The following is a 22,378-nucleotide window of genomic DNA, read 5'->3' as shown; positions in this document are numbered from 1 at the left end:
CCAGAGATGCTGCCTAACCCACTGCACTGAATTACTTTGCATCTTTAACCATATGACTAATTAGCAATTATTGCCCACATTTCCAGGTATACAATTATAAATGGAGAAAATCACGATGTTATCCTAGAGAAAATCTTAAAGAACCCATGAAATAAAGTAGAATTTTACTTTAATAAGTAAAGACTAGACTCGCCCCATGAGCTTTCTTTGGCCTTACTTAAATGGAGGCTGGGCATCGCATCATCTGACAAAACGCTGCTGATCAAATATACTAGAGGAACAAGATGAACCATTCCGTTGAAATCGCCTATACTGAAGTGTAGTACGTAAAGGAGCCATTTTAGTAGGCAAAACCCGCCGTCCGTTATGCTTCTCGCAGTGTAATCAGTGTTTTGGGGGGACAGTATGTGTGATAATACCATTAAAATGCAGAAAATATCTCATCTATCAATTCACAGATTTTTGTTATTTTTCTTTTAAAATGTTTCTGCAAGTTTCTGCCTACTAAAATGGCGCCTCGACGTACTACGGTTTTTAGGGTCGAGTGGTCTGTCTTACTCCTCTAGTATCTTTGCTGCTGGTTGACCTTACGAATATGGTGTTAGGCGCATGCGTTAACGTGACCTCACCAAGATGGCAGCGGAATTGCGTGTGCTGGCCCCGGTATAAACTGTCGGGAACGAAAGCAGCTCCTGTCACCATGGATAAGAGAAAGAAAACGTTTGCTGTGACGGCATCTTCGGTGAGTCCCAGAGACTGCAAAACGACGGAGTCAGGAGAGAAGGAAACTAGAAATATCTCTAGTTTCCCTCTCCCGCCCTGACTCTCAGTCTGAAGAAGGGTCTCGACCCGAAACATCATCCACCTTATCTAATTTTCTTATTATCTTGATCATAAAATCTTGTTCTGAAATCTAATCTCCTTTATCTAAGCTCCTCATGATTTCATGAACTTCTGTAGGGTCACCCCTCAAATATTTCGACCTTGCGATGGTGCAAACGGCAGGTCTATTAACTCCTGCACTTAATAGACTGATGAAGGTAAACATGCCAAATACCACCTTCACCACCCTGTCCACCACGTTGCCACCTACATTGAACGATGTGCCTGCACCCCTCATTCTCTCTGTCCTATAACGTCCCCCTACCATTTACTGTACGTTGTTATTTAAATCTCTCCTCCCCCCCCCCCCCCATGGTCTTGCATCTCCCTTTCTCTACTACATCATTCAGACCCACAGGTCTCCCAGACATCAGCTCTCCACATAGTCTCTCAGTACTTCCTCAACTATCTGTGCCCTACACCCTGTTTATCTACACCTCCCTATTCCTTTTGACACTTTTTGGGTTGTGACTGCATGCTCAGCCCATAGCATTTAGTATACTTTTAGGTGGAAATTCATATTAATTGGACAGTTGTCAGAACAGCATCTTCTAGAACACATTTTATGTCTGTGCAACAGAGCAACAGCTGACTTTGCAATTAAATTTGTTGATCCTTATTGAGATTAAATGCAGACTTATCCACTGGAATATTTAAACCGATATAAATTTACCAATAAAAAGTGAAACAAATGGAATCAAAGAAATATTGGCTTAAGAGAGATTGAAACGTTACTGCCTATCCTGTTCATATCTTGCGCACATGACAAATAAACACTTTTGACGTTCAACTTAATATGGCTTTTAGTATTAGATGCATTGGGTTCAGGTGTCAAAAAAACAAGGTGTTACAGCCAATAAACTGTCTCCAGAGTTTAACATTCCTTGGGATTGTAGTTGTGAATTTTGTGGAGCAAATTCCCTTAATTCTACTATCTCATGTAGAATTTCTAATGCAGCAGAAAACCTTGAATCCCAATGGAATGAGAGTGAAAACATCAGGCTTATTTGCACAAATTGTAGAAATAAAGAAATGCAGATGCTGGTTTATGCCAAAGATGGACACAAAGTGCTGGAGTAACTCAGCAGGTCGGGTAGCAATTCGGGAGAAAAAAGGATGGATGACATCCCTCCTCCTTTTTCTCCGAGATGTTACGTGACCTGAGGTACTCCAGCACTTTGTGTCAATCTTTAGGCATATTTGCACAACAGTTAAAGGAGTAGACTGATTTCTGTAATACTTTTTTTTTTGTTATATAAATATATATACACCTTTAAAGGAAGCTTCCAGGTACATACAGTGCCCTCCATAATGTTTGGGACAAAGACCCATCATTTATTTATTTGCCTCTGTATTGCATAATGAGGTTTGTAATAGAAAAAAAATCACATGTGGTTAAAGTGCACATTGTCAGATTTTAATAAAGGCCAATTTTTATACATTTTGGTTTCACCATGTAGAAGTTACAGCAGTGTTTATACATAGTCGTCCCCCCCCCCCCCATTTCAGGGCACCATAATGTTTGGGACACAGCAATATCATGTAAATGAAAGTAGTCATGTTTAGTATTTTGTTGCATATCCTTTACATGCAATGACTGCTTGAAGTCTGCGATTCATGGACATCACCAGTTGCTGGGTGTCTTCTTTGGTGATGCCAGGCATGTATGGCAGCCATCTTTAGCTTATGCTTGTTATGGGGTCTAGTCCCCTTCAGTTTTCTCTTCAGCATATAAAAGGAATGCTCAATTTGGTTCCGATCAGGTGATTGACTTGGCCACTCAAGAATTGACCATTTTTTAGCTTTGAAAAACTTTGTTGCTTTAGCAGTATGTTTGGGATCATTGTCTTGCTGTAGAATGAACCGCCGGCCAATGAGTTTTGAGGCATTTGTTGAACTTGAGCAGATAGGATGTGCCTATACACTTCAGAATTCATTATGCTACTACCATCAGCAGTTGTATCATCAATGAAGATAAGTGAGCCAGTACCTTCAGCAGCCATAACACCCCCACCACCGTGTTTCACAGATGAGGTGGTATGCTTTGGATCTTGGGCAGTTCCTTCTCTCCTCCATACTTTGCTCTTGCCATCACTCTGATTGATATAAGTTAACCTTTGTCTCATCTATCCACAAGACCTTTTTCCAGAACTGTGGTTGCTCTTTTAAGTACTTCTTGGCAAACTGTAATCTGGCCATCCTATTTTTGCAGCTTGCCAGTGGTTTGCATCTTGCAGTGTAGCCTCTGTATTTCTGTTCATGAATTCTTCTGCGGAAAGTGGTCATTGACAAATCCACACCTGACTCCTGAAGAGTGTTTCTGATCTGTCGGACAGGTGTTTGGGGATTTTTCTTTATTAGAGAGAATTCTTCTGCCTTCAGCTGTGGAGGTCTTCCTTGGCCTGCCAGTACCTTTGTGATTAGTAAGCTCACCTGTGTGCTCTTTCTTCTTAATGATGTTCCAAACAGGTGATTTTGGTAAGCCTAAGGTTTGGCTGATGCCTCTAACAGTTTTATTCTTGTTTCTCAGTCTCATAATGGCTTCTTTGACTTTCATTGGCACAACTTTGGTCCTCATGTTGATAAACAGCAATAAATGTTTCCAATGGTGATGGAAAGACTGGAGAAAAGATTAGGTGCTGAGCATTCTTATACCTGCATTAAGGACGCAATTAAACGCATCTGAGCAATTACAAACACCTGTGAAGCCATGTGTCCCAAATATTATGGTGCTCTGAAATGGGGGGACTATGTATAAACACAGCTGTAATTTCTACATGATGAAACTAAAATGTATAAAAATGGGCTTAATTAAAATCTGACAATGTGCACTTTAACCACATGTAATTTTTTAATATTACAAATGTAAAATTTTGGAGTACAGAGGCAAATAAATAAATGATGGGTCTTTGTCCCAAATATTATGACGGGCACTGTATACTTCACTGTGAAGAACTGTCACAAAATATAGCTGGTGCTGAATTTTTTCTGATAACAAGACATACACTCCAGTGGTACAGCTGCTATGGAGTTTGTACTGAAAGTGTGGCTGTGATGAAAGATAGACAATTGAATGTGGTGGCCAGTGGTGGAAGTTTTCCATTGGGTGCTCTAGCAACACACAAGAACTTATCCCCAGAGCTTAAATTTCCTCGGTATATGTTAAAAAAATCCTCGGTATATATAAAGTTTCAATAGATTTATTAATGAACTCTTATTAGAGTATTTGTTTCCACAGGGAAAATTTGTTTACTTTTATCTCTGCAAAAATGTACCTGCATCTATAACAAATAGCACCCATTACATTGCATGATATTGAGATGAGTACAATGTTGGCATTAATAAAACAGCATCTCTTAGAGTAAAAGAAAATCCTATCTGTACCTATATGTAGCTATACATATTGGGTTGATAATTGTAAAATGTTTTAAAGAACTGTCTTAAAAAAAAAATAATAATAATTTTGTGCTGTAGTTAGTCGATCTGAAGGCCGAACTTTATCGGAAGCAGGAAGAGTTCAAGCAGGATAAACTTCTGAAAGAAGCAGGAGGTCAATATAAAGTGAAGTCATCTAACAAGGTATGCGAGTTACTGCCATTTCATTCCTGGCTTCTGAAAGCCTTTTTTTTTTCTTAACGTTAATTTTCCATGATCGTAGCGCAAAATACATTAACACCACAACCAGATTTTATGATGGAAATTTCACTTCTATTTGGTGAGGACATTAATGGTTCACTGGTACTTTATTGTCACATGGACCTAAGTACAGTAAAATTATATTTTTGCATGCAATTCAGTGACAATCCTATACATTAGGCACAATCATACTAAGTAAAAAGGTGTAAGATAGTAGACCACACTGGGTTGGTACACAAGAGTTGCATGTTTTTGGAGCCATCTTGTACCCTTAGAGAACTTGGCCTTGAAGGCCCATCGGTGTGGCGGCACTGGGTCAGTGTTGCGGGAGTCGTCCTGGCCAGGTGCTTTGTCGATGTCCTCTACCACTGCTCCGCCGTTACGTGTCATTGGAGCGGTGCCTGATCTAAGGCCAATCAGCTTCTCCAACAGCCCACTCTGCTAACTTGACCACACTGATGCCTCCTTGACATTGGTCTGGGAACATGCCATCCTTTGCCTTTGGCCATGGTTCAGCCTCCGTGACCCAGGGCGCCTCGTGCAGCCGTCTCAGAATGCCTTCAAGGGTGCGGGAGGTAAGCACCGGCCCGCTTACCAGCAACGATCTTTCCTTGCGCTTTCTTGAAGGTGGGCATGTTAGCACATAACACCCTCTTGTCACAAAAGGAGGGAGACGGCCAGTTAATTTTGCATCTGTCAAGGGGGGACTATTAGAAGCAACTATTGAACACATTACAACAAAGATCTGAGCAAAATTTAAAGTGATCCATGTCCTTTTGTTCAAAAAAGTGAAATCATGTTTGACAAATTCATTGGAGTTCATTGAACCGGTAACAGGCAGTGTGGATAAAGAGGAACTGGTGGACACACTATCAATCCAAAAGACTTCCAGAAGACATTTGATTAGGTACCCCATCAAATGTAATAGCATAAAATAGAAGCTCAGAATGTAGGAGTGAACTCATTGGTGTAGATAGAAGATTGTTGGTTAACAGAAAGCATAAATTAGATTTTAGGTAGATGGCAGGGTGTAACAAGTGATGGACCGTGCAAATTGTTGCTGGGGTCTTAACTTTTTACAATTGCATAAATGAACTTGATGAAGGCACTAGAGATGTAGCTAGGAGAGTAAGTTGTGAAGAGAATATGAGGAAGTTAGAAAGGGATATAGATGGGTTAAATGGGTGGGCAAATTGTGTCACTTTTTGAGTCTGCTGCTAATATTCCTTCATTCCCGTTCTTAGTAAAGTTTTAATAAAGTAAGTAATTTATGAACTCTTTTTGGTCGTAATACTTATCCTCTGTCTATAATTTAGATAATACTTTGCAATTACTAAACCACTAAGGTGCAGTTATATTGAAATACATAAATATAAATTTTATAGAAGCCAGGTATCTGGAGCAAACAAAATATAGGCGTCTCTGATCGGGCTGAGAAGGATGTTGAAGAAAGGATTGAGGAACAACAGACACTTGATAAATCAAGGTAAGAATTTTAAACACAAAGCTCCATGAAGGCATATTGTCAAATCACTCTGCAGCAATTCAAGAAAATTACAATCACGAGGGATGTAGCACTGGGCAAATTATTGGAGCAAAAATAAACCCAGAAAATACTGGAGATGCTCAGCAGATCAGGCAGCATGTGTAGCAGATGAAGCAAGTTAACATTTTGGGTCAAGGATCTGCTGTTAATTGTTTCCAGCTCTTTCTGGTTTTCTTTCACATTTGCAGCATTAGCAGTGTTTTGATTTTAGAAAGTGATGAAAGTTCAAAGCTACTGCGTTAAACTGTTGCAGCTCATTCTGGTAAATTATCCCCACAATGCTGTTGGTTTGGGAGTTTCAGGATTTGGATCCAGCGACTATGAAGGACTGGAGATGCATTTCCGTGTCAGGATGGTACGCAACATGGAGGAGAGCCACTTTGTTGGGTTCCCACAAGTTTTGTTGATCTGGTCCTTTGATGATGGAGGTTGCAGATTTGGGCGATACTGTTTGGGTAGCCTAAGTGAATAGCTGTAGTGTATTTTGTAAATGGTTCACACTGCAGCCACTATGCTGGTGATGGACTGAGTTAAAATTGGATGAGGTGGATGGACTGCTTTTTCCTGGATCTTATCAGGTTTCATGCGAGTTGTTGGATCTGCACTCATTGAGGCAAGTTGTAAGTGTTCCAGCATGTTCCTGACTTGTGCTCTGTGGAAAGACTTTCAAAAAGTGTCACAGTGTGGCGGATCAGGCCACTTCTTGGGTCAGCCCCTCGTTACGTGACGGACAGGCGTAAGGGGTTAAAAGTGAGACCATGGGGAGGCGTGGCTCATCCCTAGGAGAACTACGCTGTGGGCAGGAGCTCACAGCCTAATAAAAGAATCTTACTCAAAACTGCCTGGCGTCTTGCCTTTTCTCTGGCCTCCGCCAGGCCACTACAACAGGGTGATTTGCTCACCATGATACCCAGCCTCTGATTTCCTCACAGTATCTACGAGGCTGGTCCAGTTGAATTTCTGGTCAGTGGTGACCCTCCATGACTCAACAATGATGGTGCTATTAAATGCCCCTGGTTGGTTGTTAGACTCCCTCTTTAGTTGCTGAGGAGCTGTGAATAGAATTGAACAAATGTTTTCTTCAAAATTGCAAGCTTGCACCAACAAAAGCCAAGCCAGTCTGTAACTTGAATGTTAGTTGAAGGATAAATATTGAGTGGAACAATGGACCAAACTTCCATACTCACCAACGAAAAGTGATTTTGGGATATTGAGAGGAAGTGTCTGTCAGTGTCTCATTTTAACATCTCATTTGGAAGAAGGCACCCCAATATAGCAGCTTCCTTCCATGCAGCACGGAGAGTGTAAATATAGGGTTGCATTCATGTCATTAGGGTGGGGTTCCTCACCTAAGAGAATTATGTTTAAAAGGACAACCTACAGGTTAATGTTTGTGCCATATTCTGAGCAAGCTATGTTCATGCTTGGAATTAATTGATAAATTTGTATTAAATTAATTTGTGTTTTCTTTAGACAGAGGTTGGAGGAAAAAGCAAAGCTTTACGATCAGATGACGAAAGGAGATTTTCCAGGTAATCTGGGTTGTGGTTTGAATTTTTTTCATGCTGCAGAAAAGATGAAAGCATCGTTAGTGGTAGAATTAATATTAAGTGAACTTGAGATGTCTCCATCTAACCTTGGGATACTTGGTATCTGAATTTGTGTTATCATTACCCCCGTATGATCTGCTATTTTGATGTGTATAAAGTCACAAAAATAATTTTGTGTCCTGACTACTCACCCGTTACTGCATCTGACGAGATGGCCTTTGCTATCAGCTAGACTGTTGATAACTCTGATAGGTAGCCTCACCTCACTTTTCCATCATGTGAAGCCACATGGATTGGTTTATGTCTGTCACAGAGTCATAGAGTGATACAGTGTGGAAACAGGCCCTTCGGCCCAACTCGCCCACACGAGCCAACAATGTCCCAGCTCCCCTCGGCCCACTTGCCTGCGCTGAATATCTGAAATAAAAACAGGAAATGCTAGAAACGCTTGGGCCAGACAACCTTGCGTTGCTACCTGACAAAATATTTTCAGCTTTTTGTTTTGCATCCCACCACTGCCTTTTCCCAACTCTATTGACTGCTTTTGTTCAGTGTTTCCCCACGGCATTTTGGACAGTCACTAACAGCTAGGCAAGTATATTGTTTCTAAGGTAAGAAGACCAAAATTGGAAGACCAAAAGTGCTCCAGGTGTGCTCACACCATGGCTTGAAATAACTCTTGTAAGATATCTTGCTCCTGTACTCAAACTCTCTTGCAATGATTGCCAGCATTTGCTATATTAACTTCTAGCTTCATCTCCATGTTTGCATTGTGAGTGGGGTACAAGGACCTTCATACATTACATTTTCCTAATCTATTTCCCTTTTAAATAATCCTCTGCTATTTTTCTGACCAAAATGAATAACTTCATGTTAAACCATGGTGGTCTGAATCTGCCATGTTCTTGCCCACTCTCTCAGCTTGTCTAAGTTAGTGCTTAGTGAAAGCTTATTTGCATCTTCGACACCATTCCCAATCTCACACAGTTGTGTGTCTCTGGTGAACTTAGGAATACTACATTCAGTTCCTTCATCCAAATCACTGAAAAGTATCATGAAGACATGGGTAATGAGCACTGATTTCTGCATTTCTCCGCCAGTCACAGTTGATGGAGAAGGATCCATCAACCTTGAGAAACACGAGAACCTATCAACACATTTTCAATCTATGTGCTTGCTATTCTGTGAGCTTCTGTTGGGCTTTGTTGGAATAATGTTAAAGGCTGAAGGTAGCCGGTCAGTTGGGGAATTAAATTGACAGGAAATTAGTAGCTCGGGGTCACCTTGTGGACTGAATCAGTATGTTCTGCAAAGCAGTCACCTAATTTACATTGAAGAAAGTAAATGCAGAGGATTCCAAATTGTGAGCACTGAATGCAGTGCACTAGATTGGAAGAGGTGCACACAAATCTTTCCTTTAGCTTAAAGATCTGTTTGGTCCCTGGATAGTGGGAAGGGAAGAGAATAAAAGCCCAGTGTTTCATGTCCTTTAGTTCCACCGGAAAGTGTCTGGGAAGAGGTGTGGCGGGTGAAGATGGAAGAATAGGCGAGGGAGTCATAGAGGGACCAAAGCCTAAAATGGAAAAAACCAAGGTAGCATATGTCAGACGAACAATCGCATTGAATTACAGAGATGACCAGTTGAATGTGAGGGCTGGTGAGATGGGAGGCGAGGACAACAGAAACCCCTATCCATGTTCTGGGTGAAACGAGAAGGGCTGAGGGCAGAATGCAGAAAGCTGGACTGAGAACTCCTTCAACTCTAGCTATGATAGGTTGAATTTCCCTTTGATTTAATTCCAATGTAATTTTCTAGTTGCTGCAGTTTTTTTTCTAATTTCTGCTTTTCCTATTTCTTTAATTCGAATGGACATTTTGTTATGCTGTGCCAGATGAAGAAACAGAAAGTATGTACCTGGTGGACTTCACACAGAAGATTTTTGATCAGCAGGCTTGCAGTGAGAATTGGGCATCAAAGGCAGTGGAGAGTGAGAAGGGTGAGGGTACAGCACCTGCTTCTGATGTTGCACCACCTCAGGACCCCGATGAAGAATGGTGAGAGCCCAGGAATACACATAGCGGATAATTCCATGGTATTCTACAATTTTAGTTTTCAAATGATTTTGCTTAATGCTTCAAAAACAATTTGTGCTGACACGGGCGGCACGGTAGCGCAGCGGTAGAGTTGCTGCTTTACAGCGAATGCAGCGCCGGAGACTCAGGTTCGATCCTGACTACGGGTGCTGCACTGTAAGGAGTTTGTACGTTCTCCCCGTGACCTGCGTGGGTTTTCTCCGAGATCTTCGGTTTCCTCCCACACTCCAAAGACGTACAGGTATGTAGGTTAATTGGCTGGGTAAATGTAAAAAAATTGTCCCTAGTGGGTGTAGGATAGTGTTAATGTACGGGGATCACTGGGCGGCACGGACTTGGAGGGCCGAAAAGGCCTGTTTCCGGCTGTATATATATGATATGATAAATCAGTGATGCTATAGGTTTTGCAACAATAATCCATATAGTTATATGCAGCCCTCTTTAGAGATGCTGCGTGGAAACATGCCCTTGAGCACACCAAGTCCGTGCCGAACAGCGATCACCCCGTATGCCAGCAGTATTCCACACACCAGGGACAATTTACAATTTTACTGAAGCCAATTAACCGACAAACCAGTACCTCTTTGGAGTGTGCGAGGCAGCCAGAGCAGTCAGAGAAAACCCAGGCAGTCACTGGGAGAATATACGAACTCTGCAGACAGCACCCGTGCTCAGGATTGAACCCGAGTCACTGACACTGTATGGCAGCGACTCTACTGCTGCGCCACCTTCTCCCAGCTTGAGCACTCCTCACTGTATCAGCTTTTCCGCTACCAGATCTGCTACATATATATTCTATTTAACATAACTGTAGTTCCACACAACGCGAGGATATCCCTAGTTTGAAAGCAAGACTTGAACTCCACGAAATCTGTATGGGGATCATTTCTACCAGTGCTATCATGGACAGATGCATCTGCCACAGGTAGATTTATGAGATTAAGTCAATAGGTTTATCCCTCAAGTCAGTTCACTTACTACTTCTCAGACTGAGTTTGGGAGTTTCTTCCTTGAGGATTCGTGCAGCTTGGTCAGTGGTGGTATGATTCAGCTGCTTTTGATGATGGACATTGAAGTCCACCCCCGAGTGCATTCTATGTCCTTGCTCTCAGTGCTTCTAATTGTTACTAATGGAGGAGCACTCAGTCATCAACTGAGGATGTATGGTGGGTGGTACGGTTTGATCTGCTGCCGTGAGGCTTCAATGTCTGGAGTCAGTGATGAGGCCCACCCAAGGCTGCTTCTGCTTTCCTCCAGTGGGTCAGTCCCCTTGGTGAGACAGGAATTTGGCATGTTGGCTGTAATATGTGATTCTGTGAGTACAACCGTCATGCCCCTCCTGCTTGATGAGTCTGTGCACAGATTCAAAGATGTTTCAAAGAAAGACTTTGCTAGGTTGGCCAATATTTTTTGTGTCTGAATTCAGTACCTGGGATAATGCAGAGTAGGTAGTTTGGTTTCATTCTTTCTCTATTTTGTTAGGTTCCTGGGGGTGATTTTTCTTCTTCCCTTATCGAAATACACTTTCTTCAGTTTGAACATTAACATTGGGCATTCCATGAGTGTCTGTGGTAATGCACGTCAATGTGGTTAACCCTTTCATAAAGGCACTTGGTATATCTTAGAGGTTGAAAAGCAGTCAGTTTAAAGAGCTACTTTTCTGTAATTGAAGTATCTACTGTCATCAATTGAAGGCCTTGTTTCCAACACACTCTTGCTTCCTGCTATCAAGAGAGTTTCCCAATTCAGTGTTCAGGTAGGGACTTTACACTTGCAGCAGTACAGGATGATAAAACTGTATTTTGAACTTTGAACTGTGATTTATTATGTGCTTCCCTCTCAGGGTGGACTATGTGGATTCTTTAGGCCGATCTCGAAGATGCATGAAGAAAGACTTGTCAGGTCTACTCACTATGGATAAAGAACTAAGGGGGGCAAGGTAACAATATGTGATGTCCTTTTAAGTGCAGGGAGGTAAGAGGCAATGCCAGCTCCACAACGGAAAACCATATTGGATATTGCCTTACTTAGAAACAGCTGGGTGCTTGAGTTGATTATCCAGAATAACAATATTTTTTAAAAATTAACCTTTTGAAAGAAATGCTTCACTTTTTACATATAACCAGCATTTCTCCGATGCACAACAACTTTTCCTGAATAATATCTGTGCAGCATCCCAGCTGTTGTGGTGCTGGCTGTAAACTGGTAACTCTGCCTCCTCCAGTAGTTGAAGCAGGTACTAAATATACCAAAATTGGTGTTCCTTGAAGAGCAGAGAATTCTATTTCATTGTTGTAGCCTTCTTCACTATCCATCAACCACCAATTTTGTGCAAACTCACTAATCATGCCACCTACAATCCCTTCCAAATCATTAATATAGTAATAATCAGTCGGCATGGACTATTTCCATGCTGTATGAGTTACCTATGCGAAGTAGCTTATATGCCTCTAATCCATCCATATACCTATCTAAATGCCTTCTAAAAGTTTGTACCCACCTTTACAGCTTCCTCCAGCAACACATTCCATATACCTACCACCCTCTGTGAAAAATCTTCTCTTAAACCTATGCCTTCTAGTTTTAGGAAAAAGACTGACCATCCATTTTATCCAAAAAACAAATACTGGAAATTCTGATAAAGTGCGATGAGGACAGAAGATATTAGAAATTGCCAGGCAACATCCTTGAAGAAACAGATTTAGTATTGCATAAACTTGAGGTTCATTGACCCAAAGTTGTTTTCTCTGTTCATGGATGTGCGGGGTTTGCTGCTTACATTATTTTCTCTTTATTATTTCTGTTGCTTGCACAGTGAGGAAGAAGAGAAATGTCTGAATTACAATTGAAGGTTATTTGATTTGTCCATTCTGCCATGTACAATATACCACTGCTTGGTATTTTGTTTCTGACACTCCAATACCAAACAAACTTGTATTGGAACTGGCCACTTCGCTGAAATTATTGAATTCAATGTCATGATCCGAGGGCTGAAGGAAGAGCCCTCATCTTATGCATAAGCATGTTGCAGCCCTTGCAATTTACTATTGACCAGTAATTTCAGGTAATCGACTTTCCCCTTTTGTGTCAGAATGGGTTAGTTTTAATGTAAGGCGATCCAGCAAAATCATTGTTTCTCCATGGGTAAACCCAGCATTCTTTTCTGAATCAGGTTTCACAGCCCTGTTCTGCCTCTCATGGTTCTAATTTGTTCTTTTGTTTTTAATTCTGTCTGCCCTCACTCATCTATTGACCAGACAGCTGTAAAATCAGTGTGTCACCTGGACAGCTGTGATCCCTACCCTATCACCTGCACTCCCATGTTACTCACCTCTCCACTCCATTCTCTAACAAATGTGTGTTTTTTACTCTTCTGGTTGAGATGAGTTATTGATCTGAAACCTTGACTCTCTCACTGTCTGCCTCTCTCCACTGAATGCTGCTTTCGCCTGTGTGTATTGCCCCAAATTAGTTTCAAGTCAGATTTCCATCATCAGGACCACATCTTTCTCTAGCTTGTTTTGTATTGTATTATCACCATCCTTAGAATTTCTCCTTTACTGCTTTTACTGTGAGGAAAAAAACCAAAAAAAGTTGGGAAATAAACCAGTACTATCCTGGGATGCTGTGAGCATAGAAGTTACTGTGGTACTCGTGTGATGCATCCACTTGAACCATTCACAGGCAGGAGGCAGATGAAAAGACATTACTTTCTGAAGACATGAGACGGGAGCTTCAGCGGCAGCAGTGGGAAAAGGAGGAAGAGGAAGCACTGAGCAAACCAATTGGACCAATGCACTACGAGGACATTCGGCAAAATGGTGTGTATTTTAATGAGCGCAGCACAATTTTATTAATCTAAAGTATGACTTCAAGTCAAGTCAAATTTATTTGTCACATACACATACACGATGTGCAGTGAAATGAAAGTGGCAATGCCTGCGGGTTGTGCACAAAAAGAATTACAGTTACAGCATATAAATAAAGTTAATAAGTTACTATTATTGTCGACAAAAATGTAGTCTCTGGGGTTATAAAAGTTGACAGTCCTGATGGCCTGTGGGAAGAAGCTCCGTCTCATCCTCTCCGTTTTCACAGCGTGACAGCGGAGGCGTTTGCCTGATCGTAGCATCTGAAACAGTCCGTTACTGGGGTGGCAGGGGTCCCTCATGATCTTGCTTGCTCTGGATCTGCACCTCCTGATGTATAGGTCCTGCAGGGGGACGAGTGTAGTTCCCATGGTGCGTTCTGCCGAACGCACTACTCTCTGCAGGGCTATCCTGTCCTGGGCAGAGCTGTTCCCAAACCAGACTGTAATGTTGCCGGACAGGATGCTCTCTACAGCCCCAGAGTAGAAGCAATGAAGGATCCTCTGAGACACTCTGAATTTCCTCAGTTGTCTAAGGTGGTAAAGGCGCTGCTTAGCCTTACCCACCAGTGCGGCAATGTGCGTTGCCCACGTCAGATCCTCTACGATGCGGACTCCCAAGTATTTGAAACTGCTCACCCTATCCACAATAGACCCATTTATCTCCAGTGGCGTGTACGTCCTTGGATGTTTAGCCCTTCTGAAGTCCACAATCAGCTCCTTTGTTTTAGTGACATTCAAGAGGAGGCTATTGTCCTGACACCAGAGTGCCAGATCAGCCACCTCCTCCCGGTAGGCCTTCTCATCGTTGTTGGAGATCCGGCCCACCACCACAGTGTCATCAGCAAACTTGATCATGGAGTTTGAGCTGAACCTGGCCCCACAGTCATGTGTGTACAGGGAGTACAGTAGGGGGCTAAGGACGCAGCCCTGGGGGGATCCTATGTTCAGGGTGAGGGAGCTAGATGTGTGTTCCCCCATCCTGACCACTTGGGGCCTGGCAGTGAGAAAGTCCAGGACCCAGGCACACAGAGGGGTGCTAAGCCCCAGTTCCAGCAGCTTCTCAACCAGTCTGCTGGGGACTATTGTGTTGAATGCTGAACTAAAGTCAATGAACAGCATCCTCACATAGCCCCCCTGGCTGTCCAGATGAGAGAGAGCGGTGTGTAGAACCTGGGAGACTGCATCATCCGTGGACCTGTTCGGACGGTATGCGAACTGTAGTGGGTCCATGTTGCGAGGAAGGAGGGCGCAGATGTGCTTCTTGACTAGCCTCTCAAAGCATTTCATGACAACCGAGGTGAGGGCCACCGGTCGGTAGTCATTTAAACACGCTGGAGAGGCATTCTTTGGCACCGGTACAATGATGGATCTTTTGAAGCATGCAGGGACCACGGACTTTGCCAAGGAGAGGTTGAATATTGTGGTGAGCACTGGAGCAAGCTGAGTAGCACAAGACTTTAGTACTCGCCCAGATATACCATCTGGGCCTCCAGCTTTCCTCGTGTTCACACGCGTCAGAGCCCACCTCACCTCATGCTCGGACACCTAGAATGTGTGCACATCCCCAGCGGTGGATCCCCCTCCAGCCTCGCTAGCCAGCGCCCCTTCGGTGCTGTTTTTAGACGGCGAGCTGGTGGTGTTACCCGTCTCAAACCGTGCGTAAAAAGAGTTCAGGTCATCAGCTAAGGAGGAGCCGGCACTTCCGGTTGAGGGGGTGCTCGACCTGTAGCTAGTTATAGTCCGTAGCCCCTGCCAAAGACTTGGTGTTCCTGGTTAAATTGCCTGTTAGATTGACACGTAGATCCTGCTACTTGTTCTCTCAATTGTCTCCCTCTTGCTTTACCTCTATTTTGGCACTTCCTTACAATGGGCATGATTCAAGGAAACCGACTGCTCCTCAAATATTGACAAGGTGCCCATTCTTGTGGTAAACTTATTTTGCAAGATCTCTAGTTTTTAAAGCCATTACACATCCCATTGTCCTGCCAGTGAAGAGGTACAAACCCAGTGCTTAATCATTAGTTATTACACCACAGCAACCAGAACCAGTTGTGTGGGTGAGGAGATGGAAGCTGCTGGCCTATACCTTAGGATTTGGGTGTTGGATTACAGGTAACGGTTTTTGTGAGGCCTTCATTTAATCCATTGTAGGATTGTTCTACCAATAGTTCCTCTACCGGTTAAAGCAGCATCTTATATGTGCCTATTCCTTAGGCTAAACCATGGGATTAAGGAAAGCTTGTTTTCACTTGTTTTGAGATAACTAATGAGGACAGTGTGGGAATGCCCGATTCTTCCATGGATCAGGCATAGAGTGGGTAGTTGCTCTTTCTGATGGTTATGAGGGGGCTTCTGTGCGCCCCCACTGACCTCGCGGTTGTGAATACCATCCAGAATGCTCCTACAGTTTGAGCAGCCATAGGCTAAAGGTGCCCAGGAGTCAGAGGGGATGTTGTACTTCTGCAAGGAACCTTTGAGCATGTGTGAATCTTTTCCTTTGCAGCACACGTGACACAATAGCAGTTTGAACTGCAAAGCAACATCTTCAAATACGTGGCAGTGGGTTGTTAGCTCAATTTGCCATGATGTGAGGTAGCAGAGCCAGTTAACATAGAGAAAATAAATTTGAACAGCCATCTGAAAGGAATCATTCTAATCAGTTAATTGCTATTACAGAGGCTCGAGAGCTGGGTGTAGGTTATTTCGCTTTTGCTCGTGATGAAAGCACCAGGAAGAAGCAGATTGAAACCCTGGATATGCTGCGAGAACAGGTAAACTCCCACATGTACATGTTTTTAATATTCATTTTAATCAAATGATTAAATCACAGGAGGGCGGGCTGTCCTGAATGCTCAACGGGTTGAGTTAGCAGGCACTGAGCCATATTGGGTTTGAAATGCAGGTTATATATACACAGGCCCAGATATATCATAAGAGGCTTCCTTTAAGAAACATATAAATAAGGATGTGGCAAGATAGATGAATGAGCAGCACAGAAACTTTGCTCCAGTGAACCACGTTCATTAATGAGCTAGCTATGTGGCTACCTGTGAAAAGCTTGCAGGTTCTTTCCGGGGCCAGGTCTGTTTTCCCCAAGTGCTCCAGTTTCTCCTACAACCCAGAGAAGTGTTTGCTAAGTTTTTAGCTATTGCAAATTACCCCAGTGTAGGTGGATACCAGGAGAATCAGAGTTGCCCTGAATGAATAGGAAATAAGAATGAATTGTTTAGTTGGGTGATGGGAGAGGTAGGTAAGTTTTAGTTGGAGTTAAACATCCTCATAAATCTGTGCTGCATTTGTAAAAATGATTTGAGTATATGCCCAAGATGTTAAAGCTGTGATACCATTGTGGCATGGAGTAAATGGAATTGTTTAGGAGAAAAGGCATTTGTAGAAGTTACAGGGATCTAACCCAATCCTTTCCTTGACGCTCAGACCCAAATCTACCTCACCTAGGGACCTCCTTGGTGTAATAGCAGCAGCTAAATGTATTTTCTACTTTTGAAGCTCAGCCTTAAACAACTGGAAACCCAAATGGTGAACACAAGGATGAGCAACAGTAATGTACTCCAGTTTTTTAAAGGCATTAAGGGCAATGGCTGAAGTGTTTCACACAAATTAACAAATAATCCAAGACAAATCTGTATCACATTGTTCAGCAAGTCTAAACTAGTTATTTTCATTGTTCTTTCTCTACGTACTGCTGTCATGACAGTTAAACTTTGCCTCCATTGCAGACGATGGACCAGAGAACCAAACGAGGGAAACTTAAGGAGAAACGCAAAGCCATGCTGAATGTCAGGCTGGCAAAAGTTCGTGAGCGGAAGATAAAGAAGCTGAAAGCTGATGGAATCGAAATTCCTGCAGAGTTGCAGACCGAAGGTACAATCTGAACTTTTAATTACTAACATAAAGGATATGGGACATGAGGGATCAGAACTAACCAATTTTTTTCCCTCTGTTCCCTAATTTCCATCCCAAGGAATTGATCCGGACTGTGATTGGCAGGTGATACTAATGTTTTGTTTATGTGATATTATTTCATGCACAGGTGAAGAGACTGGGGAACTGGTGCCAGAGCCAATAACTTCAGAACTGGATACAAGGCAGAATGAAGTCACCAGCCCAAGAAATAAAAAAGTGGAAATTGTAATACAGGAGCGAAAGGACACGAAACCTGGTGTGCCTCACGTCCGGGAATGGGACAGAGGGAAAGGTAAGTGAGAAAAGTCAGTCTATGGGTATAGTTGATACTTGTTTTATTCAATTCCATTAGTTAAAACTAGACTAATTTCCCTGATGATGAGTGTCTCCGGTTCTGATCTTCTGCTGGTGTAGTAGTTTGGTATCCTTGTACAACAAAGTTAGCATGCAACACAATGAGCAATTAGACGAGCAACCCATCTGTCCTACTGTATTGCCTGGAGGATTTAGAAAGGTAAGGAAGGCCTGCTGTTGGCTCTTGCTGAGGCCACAATTGGTTTTAATCTCCTTGTTAAGACATGTACAGTATGTGGCTTGGAGTCAATGCAGAGGTGCACGAGATGAATTCCTGACGTTAACGCCTTAACCAACCTGATCTCCCGGTGGCTGAGTACTTCAACTCCTCCTCCCAGTCTGACCTTTTTGTCATGGGCCTCCTCCAGTGTCATAGTGAGTGAGGCACACCGCAAATTGGAGGAACAGCACCTCATATTTTGCTTGGGCAGCTTAAAGCCCAGCGGTATGAACATTGACTTCTCTAACTTTAGATAGTTCCTCTGTCCCTTTCTTCCCCTTCCCAGTTCTCCCACTGTCTTCCTGTCTCCACCTATATCATTTCTTTGTCCCGTCCCTCCGACATCAGTCTGAAGAAGGGTCTCGACCCAAAACGCCACCCATTCCTTCTCTCCAGAGATGCTGCCTGACCTGCTGAGTTACTCCAGCATTTTGTGATACCTTCGATTTGTACCAGCATCTGCAGTTATTTTCCTACAAGGACTTAGTGTTAATTATTATAGATTGATGTGTATGTGGGATAAGCATGTGACATGGATCAGAAACTGCTGGTGCGACGGCAGGCAGTGAGAATGGGCCCGCACCAGTCCTCCACTATCACCCTGAGTACCGGCACACCACAGGGCTGTGTTCTGAGCCCCATGCTCTACTCACACACGACTGTGTTCCTGCATTCGACACCAACACCATTGTCAAGTTTGCAGACGACACAACGTGTCGGGCTGATCACCAACGGTGATGAAACAAAATACAGAGCGGAGGTGCAGAACCTGGCGGACTGGTGCTCTGATAACAACCTGTCCCTAAATACCACCAAGACTAAGGAGCTGATCATCAACTTCCGTAGGTCACACAATGGGGAATACGCCCCGATCTTTATCAACGGGGACAGTATGGAGTGTGTCCAGCTTCAAGTTTCTGGGCACTCACATTTCGGAGGACCTAACATGGTCCAATAACGCCGCTGCGCTGGTCAAGAAGGCACAGCAACGACTGTTCTACCCAAGAACACTGAAAAAGTCTGGTCTACCCCAACAGCTGCTGACGACCTTCTACTGCTGCACCATAGAGAGCATCCTAATACATGGCATCCCTGTGTGGTATCTCAGCTGCACGGAGGCAGAGGAAAGCTCTTCAGCAGGTAGTCCATAGAGCTCAGAGGACCATCGGAACACAGCTACCAGCCTTGGAGGGCATCTACAACACACGATGCCTCAGAAAAGCCACCAGCATCCACAAAGACTCTTCACACCCCTGCAACAGTCTGCTCGAACTTCTGCCATCGGGCAGACGCTACAAGGCCTTCTACGCCTGCACCTCCAGACTCAGGAACAGCCTCATCCCCAGGGCCATAGCTGCGATGAACCGGTCCTGCTGAGCCGGATGGTCACAGAACTGGCACAGATCTACTTGCACTTTATTTACAATTTGTTTCATTGGGTTGTTTAAATTAATACTGACTAGCTAATTAATTAATTTATTGCATCGTATGGGAGGCGCATTCACAATCTCGTTGTACCCCTCCCTGTACAATGACAATAAAGATATATTGTATTGATGAATATTTTGTTTTTACCTTACCGCCTTTGCAGGATGTGCTTAAAACCTGGGAATTCTGTTTATTTTGAAGATGGATAGGAGTGGCAAGGCTCTGAAGAGTTAAACTAATTTTTTAATATATCATTTCAGAGCTACTGTTTGAACACTGGTCCAAGAAGCAAAGGGATGAGAGACTGTCTGAATTTGCACCACCTTCAGAATATTACTGTGACTCCAAGAAATCAAATAACTATGGAGAGTGGAAGAAGGGCCAGCGGGGATCTTCCTCCCAACAGACTGCACAGTTTGAGGGGCAGCACTATTCAAACAAGAAGTGGCAAAGCAATTTGAACTGCCATCAGCCAGCCAATGGCAATTCTCTAGATGATATGTTGTCTTATTACAAGCATTCTACCTGAACAGGAAGAATGAGCCACACTCTGTCACTGGTGACAGGTCTGATTAAAGTATTTTCCCCACAGTTCAGCTTTGATGACATCTCTCTGCTGTCCAATTGTCAGAATACTGACAATTTTTAACATAGAAGTATTCACACAAATGTATAATACTGAGGAAAAGATAAGTACAGCTGGGTTTTTTTTTCAATTACCTCTCTGGAGGTGTGGCCATTTTTGCTTTTAATGACACAAGTATTGAAGTGGCTTGGAAAAGGACCACCAGCTGGTGGTAAGCAGTGTGTGCATCTTCCCACCCCACCATCATGGTTATTGGGCAAGTATTGGAATCCTGTCACTGAACTCCACAATTAAAGTTGTAATGATAATGCTCAAACATTAAACAAACCTACCTGTCCATCACTGGCCTTTTTAAAAACCAGACAAACTAAGACAGCAAGACTGCTTCAGCCACTAATATTTGGACTTGTAATTAATAAGGTAAAGTTGGTGGCACATTAACCAACTGTACTATAATTGTTGAAAAACTGCCATGAGGTTTTGGCAGTGAATGTCAGGATTATAGCATTAAAGTTTCACTGAAAATGCAGTTGAAGTGTGATGAATGAAATGGCTGCCTGTCGTATTATAATTTTCAGGTCATTCACTCAATTATGTACAAGCAAGAAGTTTAATTTCATACCTTGCACGGTGCTGTGATTCAGGTTCTCGATTGTACGTTCTTAGCCAAAGGTCTTCAGAGCTAAATGAACTTTCAAGATAGACAGGGCGGCACAGCTACGGCACCAGAGACCTGGATCCGATCCCGACAACGGGTGCTGTCCAAACGGAGTTTGTACATTCTCCCTGTGACTGCATGTTTTTCTCAGATCTTCAGTTTCCTCCCACAAGTCAAGTCAAGTTTATTTGTCACATACACAATGTGCAGTGAAATGAAAATGGCAATGCCACATACAGGTTTGTAGGTTAATTGGCTTGGTGTATGTGTAAACTGTCCATATAGGATAATGTTAATGTGTGGGGATTGCTAGTTGGCGTGGACTTGGTGGGCCGAAGGGCCTGTTTCAGCACTATTTCTAAACTAAATAGTTACTGGCATATGTTCTACCACAGTATAATTTTCTTCTATTGAAGCCAGTGAGTAAGCAATTGAAGCATTCCAGATACTGAACCATCAGGATTCATTATTGATTTTTTGTTACTGAAGTTCCCTTGCCAAACTACTGTCAGAGTCTGAAGAAGGGTCTCGACCCGAAACGTCACCCATTCCTTCTCTCCCGAGATGCTGCCTGACCTGCTGAGTTACTCCAGCATTTTGTGAATAAATACCTTCGATTTGTACCAGCATCTGCAGTTATCATATCATCATATCATATATCTACAGCCGGAAACAGGCCTTTTCGGCCCTCCAAGTCCGTGCCGCCCAGTGATCCCCGTACATTAACACTATCCTACACCCACTAGGGACAATTTTTACATTTACCCAGCCAATTAACCTACATACCTGTACATCTTTGGAGTGTGGGAGGAAACCGAAGATCTCGGAGAAAACCCACGCAGGTCACGGGGAGAACGTACAAACTCCTTACAGTGCAGCACCCGTAGTCAGGATCGAACCTGAGTCTCCGGCGCTGCATTCGCTGTAAAGCAGCAACTCTACCGCTGCGCTACCGTGCTATCTTCTTATACCTTCAGAGAGTTGGTCATTCCTTCCAGTAGCAATTAATCTCTGATAGAATAGTCTGGTGCATATGGCTCCCGCACTATTAGGACATCTGTAGTTTTCCAAAGAATAGGAATGGTTCTTTAAATGTTTTATTGGACTCAAACTAGCAGCCATTGTTGCTTGAACACCAGCTGCATTTTAAAACCATTGGCCATGAAGAGGATTAAAAACAAGTATTACATTTTTAGAAGCAAAACGCAAGTATACAACCTGATACACTTGACATTCATATCTTCTTGCGTCTTGGTATTAAGATGGAAGCTAAGGTCCTACAGCAGTTATGAGAATGTACCTGGAATCTATCAAATGACAGATGGTACATATTATGCTGAGAACCCTGATCGGATTTGCAAAACTAGGCTGGAGCCAATGCAGCAGATATGTTCACTTTTGAGAGGAGGCACCTCTACAACTCTGAGGCACATATGACACATTGGCAACAAGCTGCACAAAACCCTGTGCTTCAAACTTTATTTCTATACCACTCTCCAAGTTAATGAACTTTTACTAGAACACTCCATATTAGAAGTAGCAACATCCATGTCAGTTGCCTTTGACTTTTACAAAAGAAAACATGTAAATGAGTTATTCCATTGCTTCATGTTGTGGTCTTCTAGTGCA

The 22,378-nt window shown here is 43.0% G+C and overlaps 1 protein-coding gene across 1 annotated transcript; it reads left to right on the top strand.

The window, feature by feature from the left end:
• The first annotated feature begins 621 nt into the window (after positions 1–621).
• Positions 622–20,647, top strand: ccdc174 (coiled-coil domain containing 174). The gene is made up of 11 exons (XM_078414406.1): positions 622–742; positions 4,357–4,461; positions 5,904–6,004; positions 7,538–7,596; positions 9,507–9,669; positions 11,552–11,647; positions 13,393–13,529; positions 16,256–16,350; positions 17,317–17,461; positions 17,631–17,795; positions 19,766–20,647. The coding sequence occupies exons 1-11, from the start codon at positions 701–703 to the stop codon at positions 20,032–20,034; spliced, it is 1,377 nt and encodes a 458-aa protein (XP_078270532.1). The 5' UTR covers positions 622–700; the 3' UTR covers positions 20,035–20,647.
• Positions 20,648–22,378: the final 1,731 nt, after the last annotated feature.

This window comes from Rhinoraja longicauda, chromosome 17, assembly GCF_053455715.1.
Source record: "Rhinoraja longicauda isolate Sanriku21f chromosome 17, sRhiLon1.1, whole genome shotgun sequence".
In the NCBI taxonomy this organism is placed as follows: Eukaryota; Metazoa; Chordata; class Chondrichthyes; order Rajiformes; family Arhynchobatidae; genus Rhinoraja; species Rhinoraja longicauda.
This window is presented reverse-complemented; position numbering and strand designations above follow the sequence as displayed.

Coding starts and splice junctions, on each gene's coding strand:
- ccdc174 (XM_078414406.1), top strand. CDS start 701: ATGGATAAGAGAAAGAAAACGTTTGCTGTGACGGCATCTTCG. Junction 6,005..7,537: donor CAGACACTTGATAAATCAAG/GTAAGAATTTTA, acceptor TGTTTTCTTTAG/ACAGAGGTTGGAGGAAAAAG. Junction 17,462..17,630: donor TGCAGAGTTGCAGACCGAAG/GTACAATCTGAA, acceptor TTTCATGCACAG/GTGAAGAGACTGGGGAACTG.